We start from the raw sequence: 18,150 nt of genomic DNA, 5'->3' as shown, positions 1-18,150 counted from the left end.
GCCCTCGCTGATGCTGGGAATAGCAAATCACTGCTGACGTGGACCCAGAAGTTATAGTAGGTGTTTCTTGAATGAAGATGTACGTGTTCCCTTTTGTGTTCGGTGAGCACACACACACACACACACACACACACACACACACACACACAAGGGCCTCCACGCTGTAGCAGTCAGCTTTCCTAATCATGAGGCACCATGAGTGTGCCAGGGATCGGACCCACATGGGTTCGAAGCCTAAGCGCTTCAGTCGACCTACACCCAACCCAGGTGTTCATCCTCCCCTCGAGGAGGCTGGTCGATAAAGAGGTACTTGTCTTAGGGTGTGGTTGTGTGTGTGTGTTAGTACACATAAAGGTGTAAAGACATGGTGCATACATACATGGTTATGAGACGTGACATCACGGGTGTAAAACTCTCTCGAAAACTCTCTTCCCGTAACACACAAATAGCAATCAGGCATTTACAGTAATAGCAATGACGGAACAGTCAGGAAGTTGCATGAAGTAGTCGTACACTCAATTATCAGGGATGGTAACGTAGTACCAGAAGACTAAACGAAATAATTCACCGTTCGAATGCGTCTACGAGGCCTTTACATAGTGATGTAGCCAGGGTTGTTGTGCCTCTACTGATGTGTACTACGACCAGAAACCATGACAACGAAATTCTCGTGTCTTTGTTGGTGTTGTTGTAGCGCCTAGCCCACTACGACAGTCCAGATGGGGGTGCACTTGGCGAGTAGTGATGGAGAGAGTGAAGAGTGACAAAGTGGGTGTGGGGAGAGTCAGTGATGGGGATGAGAGTGACAGAGTGAACGTTGGGAGAGTGAAGAGTGACAGAGTGGGTGTGGGGAGAGTCAGTGATGGGGATGAGAGTGAATGGTGACAGAGCAAAGGTTGGGAGAGTGAAGAGTGACTGAGTAACCGTTAGGGTGACATAGTGTACACGTGGGTAGAGTGAAGGATGAGAGTGGACGAGTAGGGAGAGTGAAAGATGAGAGTGGACGAGTGAGGAGAGTGAAAGATGAGAGTGGACGTGCGGGGAGAGTGAAAGATGAGAGTGGACGAGTGAGGAGAGTGAAGGATGAGAATGGACGAGTAGGGAGAGTGAAAGGTGACAGTGTGAACGTAGAGAAAGTTGGTGAAGGGGAGCGTGAATGCTGACGGAGCGGATGGGGAAGGAATGAATACTGATGAGAATGAAGAATGACAGAGTGGAGGACCTGAGGAGAGTGAAAGGTGAGAGAGTGAAATAAGCGAGTGATGGAGGAAAGCAAAGATCACGATAGAACCACAACTTCAAACTCTTGTGAAATTGTAAATCAAAAAAAAAAAAGAGTCATCTCTTCTCTTGCTATGGCATTAATTGATGCAAATAACCATGAATGATATGTTTCTCACTCCCTTCTCCACACTAAATCATTTTTCATAGAATTAGTACATTTACACCATTACCCAGAAGAAAAGAATTACCTGAACTTGCAGATTAAATGTCTGTCTCTCTCCACACCACTACGCCTGCAGAGGAGTAATAAGACAGGGGGATAAACGTAGACTTTTATTTATAAAGTGATAATCTCTGACATCACACCATAGATAAACATCCGGTATATACATACTGGTTGTCACCACACAACAAACAAGTATCTGACGCTCCAGTACATTGGGATTAGAAAAAAAAAAAATAAACTGCCTTTCTGATAACTTCCCCTGATTTGTTATCTATCTTTGTTCTCCAACGACTCCTTAACGTAATGTGAACAAAGGAAATGAGTGAATACAGTGTTCCTTTACCTTTTCTTTGTACACAAAGGGAAAACAAAATACTTACGGAAGATTTGAATACATTGGCGATTATCACAGCAGTTGAGATATCGTGAGTGGATGTGACATGGACACAGTGTGAGATCGCGTTGGACACCAGAGGAAGTGTGGCGAAGAAGGAGAAATACATGGCCATATCTAAGAAACGTGAGACTGGGTTTTTAGTGTGTCATGCTCGAGGGGCTAGATGAGGAACAACGGGAGCTCAAGAATGAAGCAAAATAGGTCAAGTAGTGAGGAATAGGAGGTCATACCTCCGGCAAGAAGAGGTCAGATCTTAGGCAAAAAAAAAAGGATATGTATAAAAGAGATATGATACGTCACTTTTATGATGTTACGTATTTCCAAAAGCAGGTTAAGTCTGTGTTGAATATTTGTCACTTATGAAAACAGTTGGACGACTTTGGGAGCAAAAGGAGGTTACATGTGGAAGAAAAATATGGTACCTAAAGGGCACGTGTAAGACAAGAAGAGCTTTCGTCTCAGACACCTTAAGATACCATAACACCAGGAACAAAAGAGGATCACGTCAGGGAGAGTAACACCGAGGTCATCAAGTTCAAGCAACGAGAAATCGCGCCCAGGACACTTTCAAGTCAGTGCTGGAGCCACAGAAGACCATATGCGAGACGTGAACAAGTCAAGTTTGAAGCAGAGACAACAAGAGGCCAGGTCTGGAATATCGAAAGTCCACCTGTGGGACTGATCAAACGAGAAGGATAAATCTGGAACAACTGAAGATCAAGTCGAAGACGCTACTTTGACATGTCTGAAACCAAATGTTGTATTCAAGACAACAGTACCTCACGTCTGACACATTTATAGTCCATGTTTAATACGCTTCACACATGAAGGGAGAAATATGTCACGTGTAAGACTAAAGTCGGATCCAAAACACATTCACATCTCTTTTGATACATCGATGTCAAATCAGATCGAAAGAGGGCATGAAAAAAATGGTCATGACAAGAGTGAGCAATATTTCAGGTTGTGAAAGTCCAATGGGCCAAGTTTGAGACTTCTGATAGAAAAAAAAAGATACACCATAAAACAAATCATACACAGGGAGAGCACATTTGGGATGGCTATGAATCTCACCTGAGAAAAGAAATCAGGAAATTAGTTTGACATTAAAAAAAAAAGATTGCACTTGCGACAGCATCGGAACATGTCTGAGACACCAACTATAATCTAACCAAGACATAGATAGTGATGTGAAAGATAAGCGAAGACGTACAGTGGAGGACCACAGGCGCCTGCGGCCCTCTGGTCATCGTAACAGAAGAGATGCAGACCATTTGACAGAAGAGCTTCACACGACAGTAGAGCATCTGACCCCCGTAACAGAAGAGCTTCAGACCGCGTGATAGAGATGATTAAGACAACAGTAGAGGTTCTAACACCTTAACAGAAGAGCTTCAGATGATGAAAGGAAGAGCTTCTGACACAAAACGAAAAAAAAAAGACAAATATGAGCTTCTGACTAATAAAGGCACACTGTTTACGTGCAGTTAGCGTTCACAGCTCACGAAAGTCACGTTCATATATAGAAGAAAGTTCGTTCCTGTTGTCTGTGAGACCAGTTTCTTCATTATTTCAACTCTGATAGGAAAAAAAAGCATTCCACATCTTTTGTCTAACATCTAGGTTATATAAGTACACGTTTGATGGTAAATGGTGTCATAATTCATTCTTACACAGTCTACAAATATCACGCACAAAATATGTGTGTGTGTGTGTATATATATATATATATATATATATATATATATATATATATATATATATATATATATATATATAAAGATGATATACGCTACCTTTCCAAACTTGCTGAAAAATACAACACACTCATTCCTCCACACACTATCACAGTTAATCGACCGTAAACGCATACATACATGTACATTCCTTATTCATGATTATCTATGGTTCATAAATGTGTACAAGTACATTTATATGTATATATATATATATTTACAGAAGCATTTACACATGTTTACGTACAGATGTACATTCTAAGGTTAAATGTAAAATTCCTTTTGACACATTAAGACAAGTGACAGTAATACGGCCATTTGTACCCAGAAAATTCTGTAACTACTTTTAGCCATTCATACAACCGGGTCATTGACAACTGCATGTCATAATTGACAGGTATTTACTCTCTGAACTTTGGCCTCTGATATCTAACTATCTATCACAACAGCTCAGTCTCTGGTTGTACGTACATACTGTTCTCCCAACTGTGCTGGATGTCAAACTGTTTAGCGGGAATCTGCTACAATGTCTTTCCCTTACTTGGTGATCTTCAACTGCCACGTACGTCAACAGATGTCTTCGTCTTGTCTTTAGTGCTTGCTCAGTCGCTTCGGTTTCAGTAGATCTTATAACAAATATTAAGGACTCAAGATAGTGGATTCAGTAGTGTTATTACGGACAAATGATAGATAAAGAAGATGTAAAGGACGATAGAATCTTATACCAAATAGTCAAAGAGTTTCTGGTCCGGTTGAATTTCAATACCACAAGTGTGTTTTCACGGGTCTTCCCAGAGAAGCAAAATAGACCTGGAAAGTGCGAAGGTAAAAGATGAAAGTCGCCATCACACAACTCCTTTCCACCTATCCTAACTCGCCAATGGGCATCTCCCCTGTTGTGATCTTAGCGTTGTATAGAACCGCTTCTGAAACTTTTATGTTGAGTCCAAGTGGTTAGACATCGTTGCGTGTGTTTATTCTTACTCACCCTGTAAATCATCATGATAAACATGTACATCTATTCATCCTTGTCAACCTCTGCTCTTTGCAAAACACATATGCCTAAGACTTACCGAATGTGTCCAGAAGATTGTGTGAATTTTTTATTTTGTTACACAATAACACAAGAAGATTTGCACATTTCTGTTCTGTCACCCATTCTTGTATCACATATTCGGTGATCATAAACTATAGACAGTTAATAGTCTCTCATGGCACTGTACTCTTGTTGTGGAAAGTTCGGGAAAATGATGAGTTAAATGAAAATATTAACAAATGAGAACCTTACGCTACTTCAGTCTCTTGGCTGATACCAGCATCCAGGAGGTTGTATCATCACAGATGGACGAAGGAGGTTGTATCATCACAGATGGACGAAGGAGGTTGTATCATCACAGATGGACGATTCTTTGCTGGTCATTTGCTGTGGACGCTCTATAACTCGTCAGTTCCATGAGGTAGAACTGCATTCATGTAGGATCCGATGGTACCGGACGTCACTGTGTGTTGAGATTACTACACCGCTGGCGAATACCCATCATCCTAGCTCATTCCTGTGACTCGACGACGAAATCGACGATCAAGTGCTCAAGGTTGTCAGACTGTCTGGTAAGGTCACCTGCTGAAGCATGGTAGCGCTTGTGATTTCTTAGCGGAGGAGAAAAAAAAGACATGAGAATGTTAGGCACTGAAGTCTTTTGATTGATCCTATCACTATATTACAATATACTCTTTCTAGCACAGTCATACACTTTTTCTGATCCACATTCTCTAATATGAATTTACTATACTTGTTCCAGTAAGGTTCTAGTACATCCATATGTGAACTTCACCTTCAGATGTTTAACGGAGGAAGATTTGAGAAGTTAAAGTTATTCTTCGTCTTCAGTGTTCTTCAGTCTTTTGCCCCTTGAGAACACCGGTACGACCAACTAGCGGTATGACCCTTGATACACTATGATACGCCCCTTGGTTGTGCTGTAAGAGTCTGGTAAGCCATTTGGACAAATGCCGGGCTAATCTTTCACAAGCATCGGGTTATCTTCAACGGTGGTTCCATCCTGCTTGATAGTCTTATTTGTCGTATTCAAACAAAGCTGGCAACTCCTCACAGTTCCAGATAAGCATTTTATGACATGGAGTGATGTTTTCTTGTATCTAGTCCTGGGAAAGAATCAGGAGGAAAGACACATCCTTTGTTCCAGCTCTCCAATGATACCAGAACGATTGTTTATTTGCGAGTTGGCCACTTATATACACATATAAAAAATAGAGGTACATCACAGCGTCTGCCCGTCATTCTCACAGTGGGGCCTCGTTGGTAAACCTTCACCAACTAACCTGAAATGAGGTCAGCTCAGCACGTCGCACTTGGTCACACACGAGGTCATGACACCAAGTAGTGATCTTTTGTTCTTAATATGCATAAGGAGCGTGTCAGTTCACACGTGCCTTCTAAGACACTAACACTATGCACTTAGATTTTCAGTCAAAATAGATTTTTTTTTGAATGGGGTGGTCCTTCCCTGACGGTGCTGCAGAAGGCATGAGGTGCGTCCAGCTGGCACAACGTCAGCCAGCTGGACTGGATATCACAGATGGTGCCCTCGCTGCTTCACACCTGAAATAAGAGATATCACAGGTTATAGACTGGATTCATTAACTGACTGTGAGTACGACGGTACGATCTTTGAGCTTGACGGTACGATCCTTGAGCAAGGTGATATAAGCTTGAATAGGACGGTACGAGCCCTTGGGTATAATAGACCTTTAACCTGATACAAGAAGGGCCAGATCAAAGGCTAGACCAATGTACCCAAAGGCCACACCGTCTTGCTCCAAGGGTCTTATCATTGTATAGTGTCGTCGGGCTCAAAGATTAGGTTGTACAGGGAGAGAGAGAGAGAGGGAATCAAAAGATAGTATCTTTCAAATGTTTGGGTTAAACATTGTATATCATATACTGCAAAAAAAAAAAAACCTTTCATTCATAATCCTTGAGCATCTAGGATTCTATCATACTATTCCTTGTTATGCCAGACGATGTCTCTTGTACTGAACTTGACGTTTCTGGAGGAAGATAAGAACTTAATCGACCACCTCATCCTGAAACGCCACACCCACACACCCACACACCCACACACAACCACAACATCATCTATTTCACTCGTCAGAAAGAAACTGACGGGTAACACTATGCTCCCTCCAGCTGAACCCTATGCCCTCCACTTGATCACCATGCCACATAGTTTAATCTACTCCAATATCCTTCTCAGGTCCAATAGATCTATCTACCCATTGTGTTCTCAGGTATGAGGAAGTGTGTGAGGCGTGCCTTACCCTGTGCTACTTAGTTTAATCTACTCCAATATCCCTCTCAGGTCCAATAGATCTATCTACCCATTGTGTTCTCAGGTATGAGGAAGTGTGTGAGGAGTGCCTTACCCTGTGCTACTTAGTTTAATCTACTCCAATATCCATGTCAGGTCCAATAGATCTATCTACCCAATGTGTTCTCAGGTATGAGGAAGTGTGTGAGGAGTGCCTTACCCTGTGCTACTTAGTTTAATCTACTCCAATATCCCTCTCAGGTCCAATAGATCTATCTACCCACTGTGTTCTTAGGTATGAGGAAGTGTGTGAGGCGTGCCTTACCCTGCTATATCAAGTCTAGCGTGTGTAAGACGTCTTTACTCTTCTTCCTGCTCTTGCGTTCGATGGTAGGGAGCGCCTCGAGCCTGGTGGGCCGCCTCAACGACATCTCCGGAGAGATGGAAGAAAATCCGTTACCTGAGGGCGGAGGAAAGCCTTCAGGAGCGATCTGGAGGCGGTCTGGAGGTGCACTAGATTTCTTTATTTTCCTCAGAGCTGTCATGGCGGAGGTGAGAGCCTTCATGCTAGTTTCTTAGGGCAAAGGATTTTGTGTGTGTGTGTGTGTGTGTGTGTGTGTGTGTGTGTGTGTGTGTGTGTGTGTGTGTCTGAGGCTGAAGGACTTCTAATGTATTTCCTAGGACTGATGGATGGTAGGCTTGAGTCAATGTGTAGAGGTTTAGGTAAGAATCTTTGAATGGACCTCACTGGGCTTAAGGTACTTAAAGTATGTGTCTCGAAGTTGAGGGCATCAGGGATGTGTTATTGGTTGGAGGACACAGAAGGGACACAGCTCGAGTTATGTGTCCGGAATGGAAGATGACTTTAGGTGTGCATCAGTAGGGTGACTCTAGGGTGCGAGTCTTTTAAGAATATGTCTGGGGATGAAAATCCCTCACGTGTGTGGTGTGATTTCAAGGAATTCAGGTCTTTAGGATTGTGCGTCTGAATTTGACATCTTCTCGCTATTTGCCTAAGACAAGGATGGGAGCCAGATTTCAGGTGCTTGTTTCTCTGACGGTGTAAAACTTGCAATTTCATTTCATTTCAAGTCTAGGTATTTGTTCACAGGGGTGGAGAGAGAGAGAGAGAGAGAGAGAGAGAGAGAGAGAGAGAGAGAGAGAGAGAGAGAGAGAGAGAGAGAGAGAGAGAGAGAGAGAGAGAGAGAGAGAGAGAGAGAGAGAGAGAGAGAGAGAGAGAGAGAGAGAGAGAGAGAGAGAGGAAAGAATATCTACCTACAAATTATTTCATTCACAGGAATGAGTATAGGATTTAGGGTATTATTTCGTGCAGTAACAGGTATGTACATTGATACACTCTTAGTACTGGAGCGTATCCTCTTAACAGGGTTATAAGGAATTAGTGCGACTATTACATTAACCTATATGAGTTAAAGGTAAGGAACAGCGATGTTTAAGACCCTCTGAGGGAACACACATTGCTAGTGAGTAAGTATAATGTGATCAACCACAGTTCATTTTACAATGGACATGTCTATGATAATAAAACATTCATCATACAACGAGACTAACGATCGTTGGCGTTAACTAGTATGTTATAAGTAACTGTAAAAAAAAATCTATGAGTTTAAAATAGCAGGCTTACTCAAAGTACTTCTGATAGTTCAGCTTTTATACAAAATTCATATACGAAAGGTTTCCTATTAAGATCCGTCTAGGTGAAACATGCTTATAATAACACGGAAGACTAGAGCCATCATCACTGGTATCACTCATGCATCACAATATTTATCATACGAAGTACAAGAAGGGACGTACGGAGACTGGAATAAGTGTCAGAAAACATTATCAGATATCTGGAGTTCATAGTGAACTTACAGTTAAAACTCAAATGCAATTTCTTGCTCTGTGATCAAGTGCCATTAAGAATTGACTATCCTGAAGACAATTAAGTTAATGAATATCATTAAACATGGTATTACTCTGCCTGATATTATTCGTGGGCTGTTACATCTTTAGTCATAACCCGAATCATTGTTCTTTGATATCTTATGTTTAAGGAGGAATTCTTGTCATCAAGATCTGGTACTGTCTTTGACCTCTCATGATCTGCAAACACCAGCTTCAAACATGAGGGTTCTAATGTGCCAGATAAGTGGGTACCATCGGGTTCCAGAATCATAAAGACTCATTCATGGATAATTCTATCTAAGAATCTGAGTATCAGTGATCATGCTCGACTTGCAAGACTAAGGACCTAAGCGCAAAGCCCAGGATCAAACTACTGAATATCTTTAGAAATCTAGTGTTAGTAAGTTAAGAGCTTGGTGAAGCATGCGGTTTTAGCAGTCACAACGTAACTATGGAGACGGGAAGCAGTTTAGAACAAAGCAGTGAGTTTTCTGCGGTGATCGTCCATACCAAGAAGCAGGAGAAGTGATTGTGAGGGAACTTGCTCAAGTAGGAGGTGTGGCAAGGAGGCTGTGCGTCACCTACCTAGCCAACCGTTACTCATCACGCCGCCGCCCCCTCCTCCTCCTCCTCCTCCTCCTCCTCCTCCTACCCCTCCTCCTCCACCTCCTCCACCTCCACTGGAGGAGGAGGAGCTGTTCGAACCCCAGGAAGAGCTGTAGGAACCTGATCCCTGGGAGTTGTTGAAGGAGGAGCTGAGGTTCATGGTGTTGCCCCACATACTGTGACTCATGCTCGTGTTGAACATGTTGTTGCCTGTGCTGTTCTTCTTGGTGTTGGATTTGCCTGAGGGAGAGTGAGGATGGTCTTAGGACATGCTCGGTCAAGGGTGCCTCGTGTGGTGTGGTGTGGTGGTGTGGTAGCACGTCCAGGCACAGCCATCCCTCCGCCCCGTGGCTTTCCTTGTTCGGAAATGCCCAGACACTGCCAACAACACACACCGAGCACTTCCGCTACCGTCACACCTCGATTATGCTACCACTGCCAGACACACACCCGGTGTGTGTATATCTCGACCACTGGCACACCTATAGTATTCCCACCTCTGGGTATCGTCTCCAAAACCTTATGACCGTCGCTGCCATTGCGACGCATTACCCCCCACACATTATGTAGAACCCCCTTCAGTTCTCAGGAGCTAACTTAACAGCATACCAGGGTGTAGAGGTGTCAATATGTGCTGTGCGATATACATTTTACCAACAAGAGAACATCCAGTACCTATGAACATGGAAGACTTATCAAAAAACATCTTAAAATATGTGCCCCGTTACAAGATATTTCTTCTTCGTGTTACATCGAACACCAAAAACGATACGGGTGTTTTGGAGACTTACTCAGATTACTATCTTCTTGAAACTTTACTAAGAGTTCATTTGCTCTCTTCTTGGGCTTGAAGTAGTTGCCAGCAATGTCCTCCTCTTCGCACTTCTGGAGTTTCTGCTGAAGAAAGTTGAACAAGAGAGTTAGGACACAGGAGACCTCACAACCGGACGGCACTCACAGAGAAACGAAATTGAAAACAAGTCTAGAGAAGTATTATCTCTCGTCTTGTGGTGAAGCTGTGAAAAATATATTTCTCGTTGCTTTCATTCATAATCTGAGACATTATTGTATTGTCACTGGTGCTGATGATCCCAGGGTGAAATACAATTAGCACTGACTTTACTGATTTACACAAGTCCTTACTGTTTTGTTTTATGAGAATGATAATCATTAGCTTCTTAGGAAAAGAAGAGTAGATGGATAGATAGATTGATAGAGGGTGATACATAGGAGAATTGAAATATAGATATCTATCTATCCCTCTGTATCATTTTCTATCTAGCTTCTTTCTCTCTTATAAAATCATATAAACATAGATACAGAATATCTGGGTATTAAACTTCAGGTACAGTAACAGAACCATAACACATGAACAAACAAAAACGAACACAGGTGTGGAGAAACACGCACACACACACACACACACACACACACACACACACACACACACACACACACGGATGAGGTTGGTGTGCGTGTGTGTTGTACATAAGAGTAGAGGTATGATTAATAGACGGGACAACACAAGTGTAAGAATCTCTCCCGTAAAGCACAGAAAGTATTGACGAATAGTAATCACACACACACACACACACACACACACGCACGCACACACACACACACACACACACACACACACACACACACACATGAACACGTACACACGAAGAGCAGATATGCAAGCATAGGAATTGTCATTCTCTCACAATACTGCTTGTTATGAATAATCACCTGGGGTCATCAACACATGTTTCGTTGTTACTGAATCATTTTACTATAATGATACTCCTTTTTATTTCATCTATATCTCTTTATATTCAGATATCACATAATGGCATTCATCTTACAGATAAGATATAAGATAATCTTGAAAACATTATTGAAAAAAATTTCATTCTTACTGAAAGCCCTACACAGAGATGCAGAAACAGTAATATACATATATATATATATATATATATATATATATATATATATATATATATATATATATATATATATATATATATATATATATATATATATATATATATATTATATTATATATATATATATATATATATATATATATATATATATATATATATATATATATATATATATATATATATATATATATATATATATATAGAACGTTAGCCTCACCTGTGTGCAAACGTGATAGCGTGATGGTACTATAAACAACACACCAGTGCAGTATCTGGCACTACTTGCCAAATGGTGCAAACAACAAACCAGTGAACGTAGACAAACTCTGGCATTACATGGATCGAAAATCAGGGCTACATGGACAACTATGTTTATACCAACACACTTCATAGGCCAACCCTCTATATACCACTAGTATACCATAGGCCAACCCTCTATATACCACTAGTATACCATGGGCCAACCCTCTATATACCATCGGTATACCATGTGCCAACCCCGCTACATACCACCAGTATACCATGGGCCAACCAATGGGTCTATACCACCAGTATACTATGGACCAACTCTCTACATACATCATTAGTATACCATGTGCCAACCCTCTATATACCACTAGTATACCATGGACCAACCCTTTATACATCACCATTATACCATGGACCAACCCTTTATACATCACTATTATACCATGGGCCAACCCTTTGTACATCACCATTATACCATGGGCCAACCCTTTGTACATCACCATTATACCATGGGCCAACCCTTTATACATCACCATTATGCCATGGGCCAACCCTTTATGCATCACCATTATGCCATAGGCCAACCCTTTATACATCACCATTATACCATGGGCCAACCCTTTGTACATCACCATTATACCATGGACCAACCCTTTATACATCACCATCATACCATGGACCAACCCTTTATACATCACCATTATACCATGGGCCAACCCTTTGTACATCACCATTATACCATGGGCCAACCCTTTATACATCACCATTATGCCATGGGCCAACCCTTAAACATTACAAGTATATCATCATATCACTCTTCAGCCTTCTCAATATTATCAACACTTCGTGGACTAATCTTCAAAAGAAAAGAGAAAAAAACGAGCAGAATTCATGGTAAAGACAATATCCATGACATGAAGTCATGAATCAGTTTGAAGGTGATGGGTCGATACGATAGATTTTGACACTGGGGGAATACTAAGCACAAGGCATAAACAAAACACAAATGTTGCCAAATGTGTTGTTACATCTAATATTTGGACATGAATTAAAGACACCTCAGGACTATGTTGGCACCAGCAATTGAATAATATTGTCCCAACTTGATACAGCAGACCTAACTGGACACCAGCTTATGATACTGATGAAGCAACTTGACTCCAGCTCATGACACTGAAGAACTAATTTGACACCAGCTTATGACACTGCAGAACTAACTTGTCACCAGCTCATGACACTGAAGAACTAATTTGACACCAGCTTATGACACTGCAGAACTAACTTGTCACCAGTGCATGATACTGAAGAAGTAACTTGACACCAACTCGTGCCGAAGGAATGCAGGACACGACGAGGCATTATATGACAGAGCCAAGGAAAGGGTGAGGTGGGGTGGATTCAAGATGCAGAAGGAGACGAAAGCAATAGATAAGAAAATCAAAGGAGTTTTTTTTTTAAATTATGGAAAGCTACGGATATCAAACATAAGCAACGACAGGAGTAGGAGGTGAGAGTTTAAAAATTTGACAAAGTTAAGAAAGGTTTAGGAATTACAGGAAAGATTAATGAGCCGAATATGTCACAGTATCTGGAAGAAAATTACATAAAACAAATAGATGATCAAATTAAGCTACTGATTGTCGTGAAGATTAGTTTGAGTATATATAATAGATAGCCTGATGGGAAATAACCGGTGTAGACCCCGTTGCTCACCAACGTGAGACGATGGGTATTCGAGTACATAGTATTCGAATAGTCATTTCCCTATAATGGGCGATCATAGCCTAGCAGTACCGCTCCCGCCTGTTGCTAAGGGGGTCCCGGGTTCGATCCTGGCTGTTGGAGGTTTGTATCTTCTATGAAGGTGCGTGTTCATATGCACTTTGTTCGTATATATATATATATATATATATATATATATATATATATTTATTTATAATGTGTGCGTGTGTGATTAGTTTTTGTTACGTGGGGAGAGTTTTACTCTCGTGTTGCCACCCGTCTCTTAACCTCTTGTTCATGTAGCATGTCTTTACTCCTGTGCAAGTATATACACACGCACACATCCCCCAGCCTCCAGCCCCGAGGGAAGGGTGGACAGATGGGTTGGGTATGGGACGACTGTCACGTGAGCCTAGTACTCGAACCCGTGTGGATATATCTCATGATCACTTCACCACAGAAACCCATAGGGTGTGTTTATTTGTGTAATTATCTATTTGTGCTATACTGTGGAGGGAGGAGGTCTCCTAACTCTTGAACATTCTCTACTATCATAGAGCTTTTTATCCTTCTGTTATCTGTCCGCCATTATTATTTGCTTTCTTTACGTCTATTCCATTACTCCACTACTTTAATACTAGAGAAATACTTATTTAAATCTCCTTTCAGAAGTGTTTTTGCTTGATTTTACATTTTGTCTTCTGATTTTCCTGTCTCCACATCTTTCAAGGAACTGTTCACTGTTTACGTCACCAGGTTAGTTTAAAAGCCTGAAAGGCTGTGGTCTGATCACCCCTCACTCTTCTCTCTTCTATCGTGGGCAAATCTAAAGCCTCTAATCTTTTCTTGTATTTCAGTTCTCTGAATTCTAGGTATGATCATTCTTGCCCTCCTCTGCACCTTCTCTGTTGATTCTTTGGTTCTCTCTAAGTGACCAAACTTGAAACGCATGTGTGTGTGTGTGTGTGTGTGTGTGTGTGTGTGTGTGTGTGTGTGTGTGTGTGTGTGTGTGTAGCTGTTTGACAAATGGGTCACTCATGTCCAACATGATGATAAACTTCTTGTTAATAACTTACTAACTTGGCCGTCTGTGATATATAGAGTAGTCGGTGTAATCTTTATTTGATGTGGAACGTTACACACCTGAATTAGTGGACTAACACGCACAACTGCTTTCGTATAAGCACTTTAGCTTGGTCAATCATGCAGACGTCATGAGTGTCGAACACCTGAATGTTGAGGGAATTTATACCGTGTACATAACTGAAGATGATGAGGATAGATATCCTTTAACACTGTACTCATGAGCCTCTTACTGGCTGGCGAGGTAATAAAATGCTGTTAAGGAGGATCAGAACACACGATACTCTTAATAGGGGGGTTAGTAATGCACTTCCGTGGGGTAGCGATTAGCGTTCCTAACTGTGACGTATTCATGAGCTGTTCGGGTTCGAGTCAGCATAGGTTCGAATCTCCTGGTCGCTGCAGCCGTAACACAGCTAGCCAAGCTCTTCATCCTACCCTGAGGGGCTGGGAGATAAAATGGATAACTGGATTCGGCGAAGTTATATACATGAGATGGCCTTGATTGGGGGCCTTCAGGTGTCTGTGTCGTCTCAGCTGACAAATAAGATGTGTACATCATCTGGCATGAATACAGCAAATGTATATTCTAAATATATTACATTATACACATTCAAGGTAGAAGTATCTGTTTCGGGTAAGAAGGAATGTATATATGATAGGTTGTGTCCATAATGTGTGACCCAGGTGGAGGTTTGAAATTTGTTAGATCACGTAATAGTTATGTGACTGATTAGCATTTCTTATTGTGAATGACACAACTGAAAGAATCACAACTTGACACACTACAATCAACCATGACACAACACAAAACTCCACAAAACAACAAACCCCTATACAGGACAACCCTTCACAACACAACACACCCCCAACATAAAACAACCCTTCACAAACCCATATACAAGACAACCCTTCACAACACAACACACCTTCTATATAAAATAACCCTCCACAACACAACTCAACCTACAAAGCACAATCCTTCACAACTCAACACAAGCCCCACACAACATAGCTTATCAATATCACAACCATGGATAGCGTAGCACAACACCACATTTCAGCCTCACCTTACACATCCCAGCACAAAATGTTAAACTCTTAAGACCTACACATCCCAACCCAGCAGAATGCTGAACATCCTGGCCCTACACATACCAGCAGATGACTATAAACATCATTCTGCTCTTACACATTCCACCTCATCTCTACATGAATACCCACTGCCTACACATGCACTCTTGTAGAACATTTGGAATGCCCGCTTTACGCGTTCCATCCTAGCAGAACACATAACATTTCAGTCCTATATGGCCCAATCTAGCAAAACATTACACATCCCAGCTCAAGAGAATGAAATGATACAAAATCTGACTCTTCGTAATCCAGCACAGTCTCAGCTCTGTGGCCATACATAACCCATTGTCATACATCCTGGCTTTACAGGAAACAGTTCTACATACATGAGGCCTACACAGCCCAGGGTTACATATCTCATTCCTTACAGATCACAGCCCTATAGATTGCGGACTTACACATCCTTTGATCCACACAGCACAACTGTACACATTCCCGGCCCCATAGGTCGCATCGCTACATGACCCAGTACTACAATACCTCAACCCCAGCACTACAATACCTCAACCCCAGCACTACAATACCTCAACCCCAGCACTACAATACCCCATCCCAGCACTACAATACCCCAACCCCAGCACTACAATACCCCAACCCCAGCACTACAATACCCTAACCCCAGCACTACAATACCCCAACCCCAGCACTACAATACCCCAACCCCAGCACTACAATACCACAACCCCGGCACTACAATACCCCAACCCCAGCATTACAATACCCCAACCCCAGCACTACAATACCTCAACCCAAGCACTACAATACCCCAACCCCAGCACTACAATACCCCATTCCCAGCACTACAATACCCTAACCCCAGCACCACAATACCCCAACCCCAGCACTACAATACCCCAACCCAGCACCACAGTACCCAAACCCTACAAGTCACATTACACATTCTGGCTCTAAACACCTCAAAGCCGTACAGATCGGAACCCCACACATATCCTGCACAAGAAAGAGTGAGTGTCTCGGAGGAGTACTAGGGGGTTAGCAACACTGTCATCATGCAATCGACCTGCAGGTAAGGGTCCTCCTGTTCGCTCTCCAGCTGCTGCAGCTCTTCTTCGACGGTGTCCTCGGGCGGCGTGGGCGGCTCGCTGCCTGGAGGCGCCGTCGCCCACCCGCCCACACGGGCACTCGGGACCTGGCGAGCGCGGGCCCCAGGTTGCATCCCTGCCGGTCACCATAGCCCAGAATGTCATCATCAAAACCCACACACAAAGGATGGGTCACCCTTCTTACCTCAGTCTCACCTTATCTACTCTAAGACTAGACTAAGGGCTTGCCTACCACTGGACTTACCTGGCACACACACACACACACACACACACATACACAGGGGCATACCTCAGCCAGAAAAGTATCCTGTCGTGAAGGTCTATAAAAGGAATAAAAAAAAAGAATTTATAATAGTTACACTGATTACAGGATTACAGCTTAGAGCCTAAATTACCAGTACGACCAGCTCGATAGGAAGGAGGATGTATATAACCAGGCGTGCATGACGTGAGGTGGAGTGGGAAAGTGAGAGGCGTCATGCAAAGTGCTTCAGGCAGATGTGGTTCGTCGCCGAGCAAGTCAATACCCCAAGTAACGTTCTCTCATCCAAGCATGCCCGTTTTTTATGGCGGTGAGACAGTGAAAACCCATTCTCTTTTTAAAGATAAATTTCGGCGGTAACTCAACTATCTTTTGGCCACACGATCAACCCATGCTCAGTGCAGGAGAGTATTGCTAATGCCCATTATCATCTCCTAAGCAGCAGCATGCACCAAGGGTGAAAACCTTGAGGATCTTGTCATCGTTGTCATCGTCCCACATGCCCAGCCTGGCAGGCGCCGTCTGGGAAGGGAAGCGGCCACCAGGCTGGATAATGCGGTTATAAGGAGAGCTGCTGTTGCTGCTGTTGTAGCTGCTGCTTTGGCTGTTATAATCGTTGTACTTGTTGTTGGGGGAGTCAGACTGAGTCAGCGTGCCGGTGGGCCCTGCAAGTTGCAAGATGAGAGGCGACATGCGCTGTACAAACGAGCGAGGAGAGTTGTGCACTGGGCCGTGTTCACAAATTATACAAGTGTCGAGGTGACGCTTGCCTCAGGTGTGGGAGGCAGGAGGTAAGTACGGACGCTTACAACAAGGAAGGTGAAAGGGAGGGACGGGAGGTGTAAAGTATCTCCACAAATACTGCCACTGTCAAGGAGAGTGTAAGGTGAATACTTAAAGCCAAGAATGAACACTGGCAAGGTAGAGGTGTTGCGGGAGAGCACTTGAGTCAAAGAGAGGAGTGTGTTACTCTGTGTGGGTGTGTGTGTGTGGATGTGGGTCATCCCCTCAGAACACTGTATCATTCAAGAACACAGCCGTGTCACGCCTCGGCCCGCACCTAAACAGCCCTCACGCCTCGCTATCATACAATCGTTGGTCGTTCTCTGTAATATCTAACCAAAGGGACCTGGTAATGTTACACGATAGTAAACTGTTTAGTTGGGGGGGAGGAGAAACTAAAGCCTTTATCTGCTGACATAGGAGAGATTTTGATTTAGTTGTGATAACACAAGATCCTTTCCGATTCTTAGTGACGTAAGAATCTTGTGATGTA

At 42.7% G+C, this 18,150-nt stretch overlaps 1 protein-coding gene across 6 annotated transcripts in view; it reads right to left on the bottom strand.

Annotated features, from left to right (window-relative positions):
• Positions 1–1,550: 1,550 nt before the first annotated feature.
• Kif3C (Kinesin family member 3C) overlaps positions 1,551–18,150 on the bottom strand; it is a 112,198-nt gene continuing 95,598 nt past the window's right edge. For 2 of the 6 annotated variants that reach the window (XM_071696044.1, XM_071696046.1), the window contains 5 exons: positions 17,340–17,539; positions 10,221–10,326; positions 9,409–9,669; positions 7,238–7,372; positions 1,551–6,203 (listed from right to left, as the gene is read on the bottom strand). In XM_071696044.1, the coding sequence (XP_071552145.1) occupies positions 7,242–7,372; positions 9,409–9,669; positions 10,221–10,326; positions 17,340–17,539 (698 nt within the window). In that variant the 3' untranslated portion in view covers positions 1,551–6,203; positions 7,238–7,241. Of the gene's footprint in view, positions 6,204–7,237; positions 7,373–9,408; positions 9,670–10,220; positions 10,327–16,569; positions 16,728–17,339; positions 17,540–18,150 lie in introns of all 6 variants that reach the window. The other 4 variants (XR_011716983.1, XM_071696045.1, XM_071696047.1 and 1 more) reach the window with 4 other exon arrangements.

This window comes from Panulirus ornatus, chromosome 59 (assembly GCF_036320965.1).
Source record: "Panulirus ornatus isolate Po-2019 chromosome 59, ASM3632096v1, whole genome shotgun sequence".
NCBI classification, from domain to species: domain Eukaryota; kingdom Metazoa; phylum Arthropoda; class Malacostraca; order Decapoda; family Palinuridae; genus Panulirus; species Panulirus ornatus.
The sequence above is the reverse complement of the archived record's forward strand: the minus strand, read 5'-3'. Positions and strand labels throughout refer to the sequence as shown.